General features: G+C 37.9%; 1 protein-coding gene across 1 annotated transcript; it reads left to right on the top strand.

The window, feature by feature from the left end:
• The first annotated feature begins 1,722 nt into the window (after positions 1 to 1,722).
• dap (death-associated protein) lies at positions 1,723 to 13,131 on the top strand. Its single transcript, XM_088402440.1, has 4 exons — positions 1,723 to 1,942; positions 4,590 to 4,689; positions 10,000 to 10,042; positions 11,733 to 13,131. Exons 1-4 carry the CDS (start codon positions 1,888 to 1,890, stop codon positions 11,850 to 11,852), a joined length of 318 nt encoding a protein of 105 aa, XP_088258566.1. The 5' UTR covers positions 1,723 to 1,887; the 3' UTR covers positions 11,853 to 13,131.
• Positions 13,132 to 13,759: the final 628 nt, after the last annotated feature.

Raw genomic sequence — 13,759 nt, 5'->3', positions numbered from 1 at the left:
ATATATATATATATATATATATATATATATATATATATATATATATATATATATACACACACACACACACTACAAAACTTAATGAAGTTTTTAAGTAATTAACTACGCTATTTGTTCGTGGAAGTAAAGAAGATTGCCAAAAACCAAACTGGATTGTTTTTGGCAATCTTTTTTTCTTTACTTCCACGAACAAATACTTAATTACTTAAAAACTTCATTAAGTTTTGCAGTAGTTTAATTTTGCTTCATCCAATTATTTGAGAATGACACAAAACCTCATCTGAGGCCCAATCTGGGGACACGCTGCTTAATACAACTCAGTCATCTAGCTCTGAACTGTGAAGATTTTTAAGTGTATGTTCATATTGGACCATTTTCCTACAATTTCTATTTTGTGTTATATGATAGGAGAACAATTTTATTTGTTTTTTAGTACCAAAACAGCAGTGAGGCAGCTTTATTATTCGTAGCGGATTTTACACACAAGGTAATTATAACATGCAAACAAAAGGTAAATACATTTAAAAAGAAAGTAAATAAATAAAAGGTAATTTATTGATAACATCCACAAAGGAATTGTCAGATTCGTGATTAACTCTCCTTTTAAAGTGTCAAGACTTTCCATCAATCTCATGCTGTTCTAACACAGCAGTGCGAGGCAACAGAAGTCTGCTGAAACCAGTGTAGAAAGACATCCATCCTGATTCTAACCACCTAAGTTCTAAGATGCCAGTCTGTTTTAAGTGTATCCTGTTGCACTTGTAATGACCAGAATAGGTTTAGAAGTCTGATACAACTACTCAGACTTCTGTTTATAGACAGCCAGTCTTGAGTAAATAGTTAACTATATGGCAGCACCGATGTAATGGGTCAAACGTATTATAAACACATTCTGGTCATTACAAGAGTAACACAATTCATCATAAAGGGAGTCCTTTTGAAAAAGATGTGCCAACAAGTGTTAGGTAATAATACTGTAGAGCCTATGATAAGCGCCACTCTGACAGAATGTACAGTGCAAATAATATATTATTTGTAAAAATGCTTTGAAAGACCTTAATAATAAGTGATATGGTTTTTGACCTAAATTGAAATACTTTTACATTTGAGGCTGACTTTACTTACATCTTCAATCTATTCAGTTTATTGCTGCAACAGACTTTGTTACTTTGTTACTGACAATAAATATTTACAATACAACAGATAAATCGAAATAAGAACAACATAGACCGAATATATTGTGTGTGTGTGTGTCTGTGAAGGGTTATTTATCTTAACACATTTTAAGACGGAACTGCTCTTTAGCTATGCTTTTAAAATACATCTTTAATGACAGCTTTAAAAATTACAATAATACAAAAATAACTGCCAAGTAAAAACAGTTAAAAAGTTTAAAAAATACAAAATAAAGACATTATAAAAAGAAAACAACGCAAAGTAGAAAAAAAAACATACAAAGTGTGAACTCAACACAAGCAGTAATTGTTTTATTTTCTCTCCGTTTAAAAGAACGCTTTATTTGGGGAAGTGTAATTTGAATTCCTTCCTCAAAACGAAAATGAAAAAAAATCCTACTCATGAATTTACATTAATGTATATAGAATTGTGCCATTATTAACTCGTAAATTAGTCAAATACCTTCAGGTTTATTGCTGCGTATTTGTTAACAATTTCTTTGCAAATAAAGTTTCTTCACGTTTTTACGTCCTTACGTCACGACGCACGCTGGGTCGGTGACGTAATGACGCATCGTTCCCAAACAATCCTCAGGAAAAAGAGCCACGTTGACGATCCAGACTAGAGTTCCGTCCCGAATTTAGACCAAACAAGCAAGAAGAAGTCATTGAACGCTGTGATTTGGCGTCGACACACTTTGGAGCCTGAACTATGTCGTCTCCACCGAAAGAAAAGCCCGACACCAGGGGTGGACACCCTCCTGCAGGTAAAGCGTCTAACATGTTTTATTTACAGCCTTCTTGCACATCTCAAGGCCTTATGTTTTTTAGTTAGTGAAACCAAGTGTGCATTACAGCACCTAAGTGTGCAACTAAATAGCGACATTGCAGTATATATGACACTAATATCCGAGTAACAACTTTAGTCTTGTATTTGTGGTTGACAATGTTACGCAATTGCACTCCCTTTGTGCTCTTAATGTTCTAGCAAGATTTTACTTCCGGATAGACAAATCACGCCCGATTTGCGTCTCAAGTCACAGTATTGGCATTTATAATGTGATTTTAATATTTAGAGGGGTACGGCAAGGGTGCTGTTGCAGCCAGGTGATGACGTGGAGGTCAGTGAGCTGGGAGGCGCGTGGACAAATATCGTGTACGTGGACAGGCCACGGCGGCGTTTGCAGCTGCACTGATAACGTACTCTGATAAGGTGACATTCCAATGTCAGCCCTTTTGAGCACCTCTGTGTTCAAAGGTGAATATCAATGAATTGCTGCAATGCACATGTTTGGTCATTTGCAGGAAATTCGCGATTATCACCAATTTTGGTCAACGAAAAACCGTTGCAGTAAATATGTTGTTAGTGCAATATTTACATTGATAATGACAGCATCGATATCCAGATCAGCGCAAACCACTTTATACATTCAATTTAGATTACTGTTCAGAGTAATTATTATAGTTTTACGTTGTTTCTTATCAGAAGCATGCATTACAATAGAATGCCATTATTATCATTGTACAGTTTGTATACATCCATCCATTTTCTTTAGTTGGTTGTTATCACTAGGGTCTATGAACAATACGTAGAATAAGGATTTGATACTACTATACCTTTTATTTCAGAAGTGGGCCCCCAAACGTCTATTAAAAACTGGTTATAGTATAATTTCCTTTGACTTAAATAATGCATCACGTTTATATAGAATTTTTCTGCACACTCAAAAGACTCTTTACAAAGGATAAATTATTAACGCACTCAAACATTCATAGACTGGTGATGAGCAAACATTTTGCACCTAGGGCCCCTCCAACGACCACTGGCGACAAGGTGGGTGAGGTGTCTTGCTCAAGGACACTGACACATGATTCGGATAGGGCGGGATTCAAACAGACGACCCTTGGGTGATTGGATGACCTGCTCTACCACCCAAGCTACGCCATTAAAACCATTATTGTTTTATTCTTGAGTCTTGTGCTGAAAATGAGACTGAACATGACTCCATGTTTAAAAAAAGAACTGCACCAACACACCTTCAACATAACACAGGCAAACTCAAATTGTTACAAAACTTCGCCAATACAACAGTAAAATGCCTAATTGCATCATGGAGTGGGAAGGAACCCCAGAGTTTTTGGAGACCACCCACATGGGCTCGGGGAGAACATGCAAAATCATGCATGCCAAGAAGGTTGCCATCTAATTATTTTCAAAGAGGCTGCTCGTTAAGTCAACTCATCAAGCAGCCAGTCATATTCTGGTCCGTTTAAGGGCCCCTTTGTTAGAAAACCACTCATTGCTGGTTATAGACAGTATTAGCGGTGATTGAAACCTTGACTTTTCAACACCGCGGTAAACTGTCAACCCTATCAGCGGCCTGTGCGTTTTCTGCAGTAACCGTTTGTTGTATCAATGAAAGTAAGTGCTACCGTATTGCTCAGAGTCCAAGTTGACCTTGCTTATAAGTTGCCTCCCCCCCCTTTTATTCAATTTGGGTGAATTTTACCTAAACGTCATTATAAGTATACCCCTGACTTAAGTGGTTACATCGATCATGGCTGTCCAATGATAACATGTGGTGTGTGTTTTGACAATGACAAAATTACAGTAATTGTAGACGCATTTCTTTATCGTATATCAAATAACTGTTGCGATTATGGAGGGAGGGGAGGGGTGGGAGCGAGACAAGACTGCGAGGCAATGTATGCGTGTGCGTCGAGGTAAATGCCTAAACCAGTGTTGCAATAATAAAACAATTTGAAGTTTCAATGCTTTATTTTTCACACAGCTGAATATTAATTTGCCGAAAAGCCCTAAAGATCATCTGACACCAGATAGCTCCTTCCTTTTTAACCTCCACACATCCTCTTGTTTCTCCTCATCATTCGTTTGAACCTCCTTGTTACTCTTTCACGGTTAGTCATCTTCGGACGCATCCAATTTGTTTGAAATTGAGGTCTTTGTAAATGATTTGCTGATCATCTTACTTGGGATATTATCCCAAGCTTTCTTTACCCAACTGACTACTGTTGTGAGATCAGAGCGTGAAAGGTTGCCCTTCGCTTTTCCTCTCCCCACATGCCAAAATCCATGCCGGCTTCAAGCATGCCCACGGGCTGATGGAGACAAGTCAATCAGTCTTTTAACTTTTCATAATGCGTTAAAGTCCGCTTGACGAAAGTGTTTTGCAAGTGCAAACGCTCTAAAATAGGTGCAGACTATAAAGAATTGGAACTATATATATATATATATATAATCATTTTAATCCCTCTAAATAACATTATTTATTTAGCATTCAAATTAATGTTATTCAAACACAGATATGTGGAAAAAAAATTGGTCTGTTTTGCGGTATTTGGTACTGAAGTGTGAGTTTGTGTGTGTGCGATTGTTTTTGTTTTTCCTTCCAGTGAAAGCTGGAGGTATGAGGATAGTGCAGAAGCACCAGCCGACTGTTGTTCCGGAACCTCCACCAAAAGATGACGACGAGGAGGAATACGTGAGCAGTAGGTGAGCATCACTAATGTGCACATATGGAGTCAAGAGTTTTATTGTCATATGCATAGTAATACCACACAATGACATTCCTTTTCTGTTCACTTCCCTGAGCATAATCGAGCAAATAATAAGGTAGGTAATAAAACAAAAACATAAAGATAGAGCAATAAGGGCAGTAATAATTAACCACTAATAAATTAATAGACTTACATTCTGAGCATATCACGGAGTAGATTGAGTTGGAGAAACTATGTACAGGGTCATGATAAAATTCCCAATGCAATGCAAATGTAAAAAAAAAAAACTAGTTATTAAAGGGATGCTTGTGAAATACACAAACTTCAAAAGGTTTTAACTTTTTTTTTTCTTTTATAACAATAAATCCCCTTGTGCAAATAGTAAAAGTGGGTGCAGATGGTGAATTCACATGCTGCATTATCAGGTTATGTGTTGATGAGAGCTGACAACCGGTGCACAGCAGAGAGCTTTACCATCCGTCCAGAAATTTTATGCACATTTTTTTCCAGTCACACCAAATTATATGCACTCATCCCCTATAGTAAATACACCTGCGCAATCTAGTAAACTGTGAAAAAATTCTGCTTCCAGGAGGACGATAATGCTAACTTTTTATTCATGTGGTCTAAAGAGTTATTTATTGATTTGAAAATTGTTATTGACCCTGGTTGCAGGGTCAATTGTTATTGACCCTGGTTGCAGCTTGCATGAAATGCGTTTTGCAGAGTTATGTATGCAATGTTTCCCACTTGTGTGGCAAATTCGGGTATTCAAAATATTTTGTAGTGTATACCTTTGTTTGGTGTAATGCATGCTTTTAAACAGTCTTCTTTAGTGAGTAAATAAATAAGTAACGTGGTCCATAATATGGAGTCAAAGTACACACTAATAACAATTATTTAAATTCTGGCCGGTTTTACATGACCACTATTTTCAGTCTGGATCCCCAAAAATATGTACAGTAAAGTGAGTTTACCCATTTCACTTACTTTTTTTTCCCCCTAGAAATAACAAAATTTATGGCATATATTACTTGGTCATAAGTCTAGGATATTTGGAAAATTAGTTTAAAGAATTCCCACTTCCATTTCCACCAAGAAATACATCTGGGACTTTATATTCCATATACCACGATACTTGAAGAAATAATGTGCTAGAGGAGTAAAAATGATCACCAAATACTTACAATACAAAGTAATCAGTGTAATCTATAGCAACGCACATATTATCAATATATTTCCGCAGTAGTAGATGGTTACTTCACGTGAAATTGTACAATGCAACCTACCTTGTTGACAGTTGGCCCAGGACTGACTTGTTGTGTATGGAAAAGTTGCTAAATGTCATTAGAATCCTTAGATAAGTGTGTAAAGAACCGCTGGAATGCCATTTCATCTTATTGGTGCCATTCCGATACTTATTGCGATTTTTTTTTTTTTTTTTTTGTAATTAAAAAAAAAAAAGGCCAATCCACACTCTATTCAGAGCTGTAATAAATGAAATGAATGAAAAGAATAATCCCGGCTGATAATTCAATATAAATATGTAGCTATTGGTTCAATCAGGAAAAAAAACACTTTGGATTGAAACACTGGCCTCAATGCATTTTTCAGACTATAGGGTTAGGCTCCAGCGTAGCATGTGATTTTGTGCCACAATTTTGAGCACAAAAGTGTGTTTTGAACACGGCCGATTTGCCAAATGACCACCGAAAGAATTGGATTGAACCAAAGAATTGCACGCAAGTATTGCGTGTGGCCTACACCTGATCACCAACATTTAATACAATTAATTTTTAGTTGTATTTTTATATTGCCATTGTAAAAAAAAAAAATAAAATACCCATGGTCTCTGTTCCTGTGTAATATTTTATTACTGTCGAGTGTCCAAAAAAAAAAAAAGTTGGCATTTTCATCCATAGTTGCACTCAATCAGTATAACTCCTACTCAAAGTGTTCCCTCCATGAGTCACACTGATGGACGTCTAGCAGGTGGCTAGTGGGTAAATTTCACATCAGCTGCGGCCAGTGAAGCGTTGTAGTCAGGGGAGCACCTGCCGAAACCAATCTAACCCAGATGGAAAGATGGGGCGAAGGGAGATGGAGAGCTGGCGAGCCATGTTTACACGAGAGATGAGGAGCAAAGTTGAGCATGGGGATGGAATCGGAAGAACACAAAGGTCGTGTCTGCGTGAGAATACGCAGTACAGAAACGAAGAGGTCGGCGCGTGTGCGAATTGGTTTTCGATACGTCAAAGGTGACCACATTATGGCATGGCTTCCGATCCGTAAGAGTTTCTCGTTGAAATTTCAGTGGTCATTTCCCATGTGGTCAAAAAGCGTTCCGAGCTGTGCAACAAATTGTGCTCATAGAGGTAAAAGTTAAGTGGGGAGATGCAGACAAATGAAGGAAATTCAACAGTTTCTATGGCAACCGCCTTCCTGCCCACGGCAACAAACTTTCTGCGCTTCTGAGCACAGGGAAATGTTTGGGTTGCTGAGATGCTACTTACAAAGATGGGTGAATATAATGAATAACATTTCACTCTTTGAACTCTGAGTGTAGAATTAGCATCTTGACTTCTTGTCTCATCCCAGACTCTTCTCCTCAGCCTTTCTCTCTCTCTCTTGAGTCAGGAGCTTTTTTTTTTTTTTTTTTTTTTTAACTGCTCTCTGCTTCCCCCTGCAGGTTCTGCGCATCAGCTTTCGCTTAAGAAAAATGTCCTGAAGAAACGTTTTTTGTGCTAAATGTCAACTCAAGAACTGTAAAGTAGTAATCAGTGGAATTCAAAGTAGCTTATAGTCATTACCTTTAGTGATTGTAATCTCATTATTAGCTGGTATCCACTTTTATAAGTTAAAATTCATTCTCCAAAGCTGAGAACTAAGTCATTTTCAAAAAAATATTCCTTTGTTACTAGGTCTTAAAATGCTAGAATACTATGCAATTTATTTTTTCCTTGCTAAATGAATGCTATTTTGGTGAATAGATGCGAGGCTTGCACCGTCTCCTAGCTGCTTCATCCATCCATCCATTTTGTAGAGCCGCTTATCCTTGCAAGGGTCGCAGACTTGCATCTAAGGACAATTTAGTGTGTCCAATAACACCTGCCATGCATGTGTTTTTTTTTTTTTTTTTGGGGCGTGTGGGAGGAAGCCGGAGTGCCCGGAGAGGAACCACGCAGGATCTGGGAGAACATGCAAACTCTAGGCAGGAAGGCCGCAGCGAGGTTGAACTCGGGTTTCGTAACTGTGAGGTGGACGTGCTAACCGCTGCTCCACCGAGCCGCCCCGCTGCAGGCGCTTTGCTGTAAAATGTTTATTTATTTAGTACGGTGGTTCTCAACCTTTTTTCAATTATTTACTCCCCCAACCCTTCAGCCTACTCCAAAAAAAAAAAGGACTTATAACAGTGCTTCGTCATCCTTCTGTCATTTTTAAAAATGGTGTTAATGTAGTTGTATTACAACTTTGAAACTACATTTGTAATGGTATCACGGGGTGCATTTTATTCAACTCCCAAGAAGATCAATCGTGTAACATCAGTTTTATTTTGGACTCGAAAAATTGTCACTTGTGACGATGCGTATACTTATCAAACTTAACAGAATTAACGGCAGACAAAGTTTTGAAAAGAAATCTGTATAACACAATTCAGCAATAATTTGCTTCATATTCCTATTTTGCCGTTAATTTGAAAAGAAAAATTAACTGTTTCTGGCAAAGCATTAAAGAGTATTAAACGAGACTTACCCACAGAAAATGTTAAAACCACGTACCCCTTGAAATGCTTTTGCAGACCGCCATTTGCGAACCACTGGTTTAGTATATCACAAATTACAAAAATGGCTTACCCGAATCCTCATTACTCTAGTTAAAAATGTCCTCATATTTTGTACTTCAATAAATTTTTGAATTGTTAAGTATTGTTTTGACTGTTGGAGCTGCCCTTGTACTAGCCTTTGAGGTGATTTTTGAAGGTGGCCACGGCAACGGTGGGGTGACGATGCTGTAAAATTAGACGACGGCGCTCATTTGTCACGTCAAGGTCGAGCCCAGCACTCGCTTCCTTCATCTTTTCCTCTGCCGTCATCCCTTTCTTTTTGTCTACGCTCGCCCACTTCCGTCCTCGTCTCCTCCCCTCTGACGACCATCTATTATTATTTGTTATGAAGTTTGGCTCCATATGTCCTTCTCTGCCCTTTCGCCTCCTTTAGGCCTGGCACACAGTGACCAATGTGGGCAAACACAACGGAAGTGGAGTTGATTGAATCAGAAAAAAGCATTCTACAATTAAAAAAGTGTGTTGCCACATTGAGGAACTCAATGACAGAAGATAGAGTTTAGATACTTTTGATCGATGTCCTCGTTCTCGGACTCCGCCCTTGCATACTCTTTTTAGCTATATGAAACTATAAATATAGTTAAGTATTACTGTAGAATGTTAAATGCTTTCTGGTCACAAGAAATTATTAAATATATTAGGCATGGGATGATAACAGATTCTGATGGTATGATAACCTTGAGCTAATATATCACGGTTTTAAAATCCCAGCTGTAAAATGTATCATAAACGTATACATGAATTCTTCCTGATTGAGCAAATCCAAGTTTAACCTAAAGATGGATACTTGGTCAAAAAATAACTACAAATCTACTGCACAACAATATTTTAAAAAAATAATTGATTTGAAATGAACTACTGTCATTCTGGTAGTTTATTACAAAATTATATTGATATTATAGCCCACAAAGCAGGAAATGGACAATGTGATTGGCTGCTGCAGCAAACGAGGACTCAAGTATAATACACAATTAGAGCTGCACAATGCAATTGCCTGTTAAGGCAGATTACGTGGGAGGGAGAAAAAAACTTCCGTTTTATCAGAATTGGACGGTTTTAAATAACCATGACTTTTAAAATTGCAATATATTGCCTATTCGGTTCCCAGCCCATGCCTAAAATATAGTTTGTAAAGCACTAAAACAGTTTGGCTCGGTTGAACGAGGGATGTCAGCCTGTTGCAGCTTTATCTGATATTTGTTTGATTGTCTGAGCAATGCTAGCGATGGTATGATCAGACAACTTAAGATCTTTGTCTTTGGCCTCTGTAGAGGTTTTGATATTTATCTATGCAAATGTAGCTCCACTTTATATCTCCTAAAACTCTCTTATGATCTTTTTTTCTCTCTCTGATTATTACATCTCACACACACACACATATAAACGCTTGAAAATATTAGCTTAAATTGTGCTCAGTGTATAGTGCCTGTTCTTATCAAGTAACTTGTCTTTTATTTTCAGTCCACCCAAGGCCCCAGTGATTGTGTCTGGAGTGGTTACCAAGGTAACACACACGCACACTTTAATCAGACATTTAACTTGGTGAAATAACAAGCATTCATAAAAATACGTGTTTGTCTGGGATCTCACAAAATGCTGTTCTGCCTTGACAAATTTAATTCAAGGTGTAACAATAAAACAATAGTTTATATTTTCATTTTAGCTTGCCGGAGGTAAAAGAATTTTACTTGAGCTGTTTCTCGCACACGCACACACACACACGCACACACACACACACACGCACACACAAGGTAGGAGATAGTCTTTAAGCTTCAGGAAAAAGAAGGTAATTTGAGGTCAAAAAGCATTGTTGCATGCAGTTAGCTGTGGAAATTGGCTGCAAGTAAAAAAGAAACACCATGTAAATGTTTGTACACACCCACACACGGCAGTGTGAGTGCTTCACTCAAGTACATAACACTTGAATGCTTCAGGTTGAATCTATTTATAAGTCCGCAGACTTGTATGTACCTTTCACTCTAAATCGCAGGTGTCGAATTCAAGGCCCTCATCATTCTATGTGGCCCTGTCCATGATCCCTTGCTAAATTCATTTCCAAAATTTAAATAATAAAATGGAGATTTTGCAATAGGTTTCAGTTAGTTTTGTAACAGTAACGTTAACGATAAATAAACAATCTCTTATGCTTTACTTTTGATTTCAAAACCCCCAAGTCAGCAATTTGTTTGAACCAAGTCCATTTTTTAAAAATCGAACTTCCTCAGCTTATCGGCCCAATGAGGGGGCCGATTTGTAACTTCAAAATGGCCCGTTTTAGAAAAATTTTCAAGGGAAAAAATGATATTTAACAAAATTTAATTTTGTTGAAACACCTCAACCATGAGGTGATTTTCTAATGTAAAGTCTAAAAATGAGCAGAATTTTTTTCATTAATCAAAAACGTGAATTTTTCTATGTATAATAGTAATGTTAATGTTTTATGTTTAATTGTAATGTTTTACTTGTACTATTTTGGACAGCATTTAAGAAAGAATATACAATTTGAAGTTGTTGTTTTAACCCCTGGGTGTCTGGCGATTTTTCACCAGCCTGGCCAACTTGGGCCGTCTTTGTAAGGGTCATAGCATCGTCAAACAAATATATACTTGCTTTCAACCCCTCAAAATGTTCAGTGGCATCTGCCTCATGCATACGCCTCCTTTATGTACAAAAATTGTAAAGATGCGATAATAAAAGCAAATAGGGCCGGCTGCGTGGCATAATGAAAGTCATCTTGTTTTGATAATCTATGCAATATTTTAGCCCCCTCTTGTTTTTTTTTCTTTTGATATCACACATCAAAAAGCCCGAGCTGGGTCAAAAATTTCCCCCAGGGGTTAAAGTTATATAAATATATACCATGGTTTTATTAGTCCGGCCCACTTGGGAATAGATTTTCCTCCGTGCGGCCCGCAAGTTTAAACGAGTTTGACACCCCTGCTCTAAATTATCCTTTACATGTTTTTCTGCTTGGGAAATGCGTGAAAGATAACGAAAGGAAATAGAACGATATTTGAAACTACATTATTTATTATTAAATTTCTGCGCGCAGCATTGATTCAGCAAACTCCCGGTTTAATCCCATTTGGTGGCAAAGCTTCATTTTAATATACAGCCATCTGAGTAAAAGCCATCATAAAAAGCCTCTATGGCTATATTACTACTGTAATACTCTTTTGTCTGAATGCTTCCAGGGCGATAAGGACTTCACCCCGGCTGCTGCCCAGGTGGCGCACCAGAAGCCCCAGCCTGGCATCCCCAAGCTGCCCCCCTCTCAGCACATCAACCAGCACATCCATCAGCCCCGCAAGTGAGCTGGAAGCTCGCTACGCCGTGGCCATGCTAACTCCACCGCTCGGCCTCCCCGATTGAACACAATTTCCCCTCTCGGCGCAGGTGTCCTTTGATTGATCGGTCGTTTTCTTTTGGCTTGTCGTTTTTGTTTACTGTTGTATGATGTGGAATTTGTCTGCAACAGATGGCTAATACCTGTATGGCCTTTGTTTCAATCCCAGTCCCGGTATCGGTGCTGCACTAATAATTGTGCACTTTGTCTCCCTTTTGAAAGTCATAGATAAAAGTCTATGATAGAATCCATCACCTCAGTCAACATGTCATAAGTCAGTTAATTAAGACCGCTGAACTGAATAAGACGGATCGCCTTGTACATAAAAGACCCCGAAAGCAAATTACCGAGTTCCTCTGATTTTTGATGACAAAAACAAACTGGTTTGATTAAAATCGCGTTTTCATCCCCACACTGTTGCAGAGCAAGCGGTATAGTCAATTAACATTCCAGCAGTGCACCCGCTAATTGGCTAGGTCCTAATTAAGGCAAGAATCCTTTGAACTGAAATTATTCATCAGTATCCTAAAATATGGTATCAGCTGCTTAGTTACCAGCTAGATGTGAGGTGTCAAGGGTATTATATACTGTAACATAGCAAATCTTAATGCAGTTAACGGTTTAGCTTTTTCGCATCCTCATCATCACTTTTTTTTTTAATGATTGTTATTTTCAATGTGCTATGCACACGCAAAGATAATCCAGCAGTGCCTGTTAACATCCTGCACCATACTGTTTTATGTTTCTTCTATTTCAGCAGCTAATGAAGCCAAATCCCTTGCCGGTGTGTATGTTGTATCGAAAGCACCAGGGACGCGTGCTGCTTTTTTTTTTATTTTGATTTTTTTCTTCAAGCTTTAACACGCCAGGGTCTGAGTAGAACAAACCAAACAAAGCCCCGTCGCCAAAATAAAGCAGATTTTCAAATGGAAGGTAACAAAAAGTAGGAAAATTGCAAAAACTTCCAACATTCCATCATTTTGGTTGTCTTATTTTGCAAATTTGTTTTCTCACAAGTCTTCTGTAGTTCGAACATATCACACACTATCCACACACTTAGAAATCTGTTGCAGCATTCATGTTCAAGAAGTTGAACAACCTCTGCCAAGAATTAGAAATTTCCTTTCAAGATGAAGTATTTTATTGTTGCTGTCTTACATTTCTCGAATTAAATCATCAATTGTTTCAACTGGAGTTTGGTATTGGTTGTGCTTGTCATAGTAAATAAAGATAGAGATTATCTTAAATTGTCTCTTTTTCCTTATTTGGATTTAAGGAAGTCAAAAAAAAATCTAGCGCCTTTAGCCTTTTGCTGTAAATAAGTGCATCCCGCGGTGAATTGACATAGGGATGAGGGCTCAGCTGGTGTTTTGGAAAAGAACCGAGGGAGTCTCTCCAAGAGATGTCCACCCCCACCAATAAAGCCACACACACACATATACACAAATGAGTGTGTACACCAGGTGTTATTTCATGTAATCCATCTTTACAGATGCATCTACAAGCAGGTGTCCTGTCAGCTCGCGTTAACCCAGGAAAGCAGCCAACGCGATATAACTTGGTATGAGACAGATTCAGCCAGCCGAAACGAAAAATTACAGCCGGCACACCACCCATGTGTGGCGGAACATACACACGCACACTGCTAGGGAAATGCACCACATTTTCTTTGAATGGGATACGTCGATAAGGCGTAAACTGTGTTAATTCATGCGCTAAAAAATCAACTGGAATATGTATATACGTATATGTATATATGTATAGGGTTATATTTATATATACTGTGTATATATATATATATATATATATATATATATATATATATATATACACACACACACACACACACACATATCTGCAAATTTTAGTGACATT

This window comes from Hippichthys cyanospilos, chromosome 19 (genome assembly GCF_059441005.1).
Source record: "Hippichthys cyanospilos isolate Australia breed blue-spotted pipefish chromosome 19, RoL_Hcya_1.0, whole genome shotgun sequence".
NCBI classification, from domain to species: domain Eukaryota; kingdom Metazoa; phylum Chordata; class Actinopteri; order Syngnathiformes; family Syngnathidae; genus Hippichthys; species Hippichthys cyanospilos.
The sequence above is the reverse complement of the archived record's forward strand: the minus strand, read 5'-3'. Positions and strand labels throughout refer to the sequence as shown.

Coding starts and splice junctions, on each gene's coding strand:
- dap (XM_088402440.1), top strand. CDS start 1,888: ATGTCGTCTCCACCGAAAGAAAAGCCCGACACCAGGGGTGGACACCCT. Junction 1,943..4,589: donor GGGTGGACACCCTCCTGCAG/GTAAAGCGTCTA, acceptor TTTTCCTTCCAG/TGAAAGCTGGAGGTATGAGG. Junction 4,690..9,999: donor GAGGAATACGTGAGCAGTAG/GTGAGCATCACT, acceptor TTTTATTTTCAG/TCCACCCAAGGCCCCAGTGA.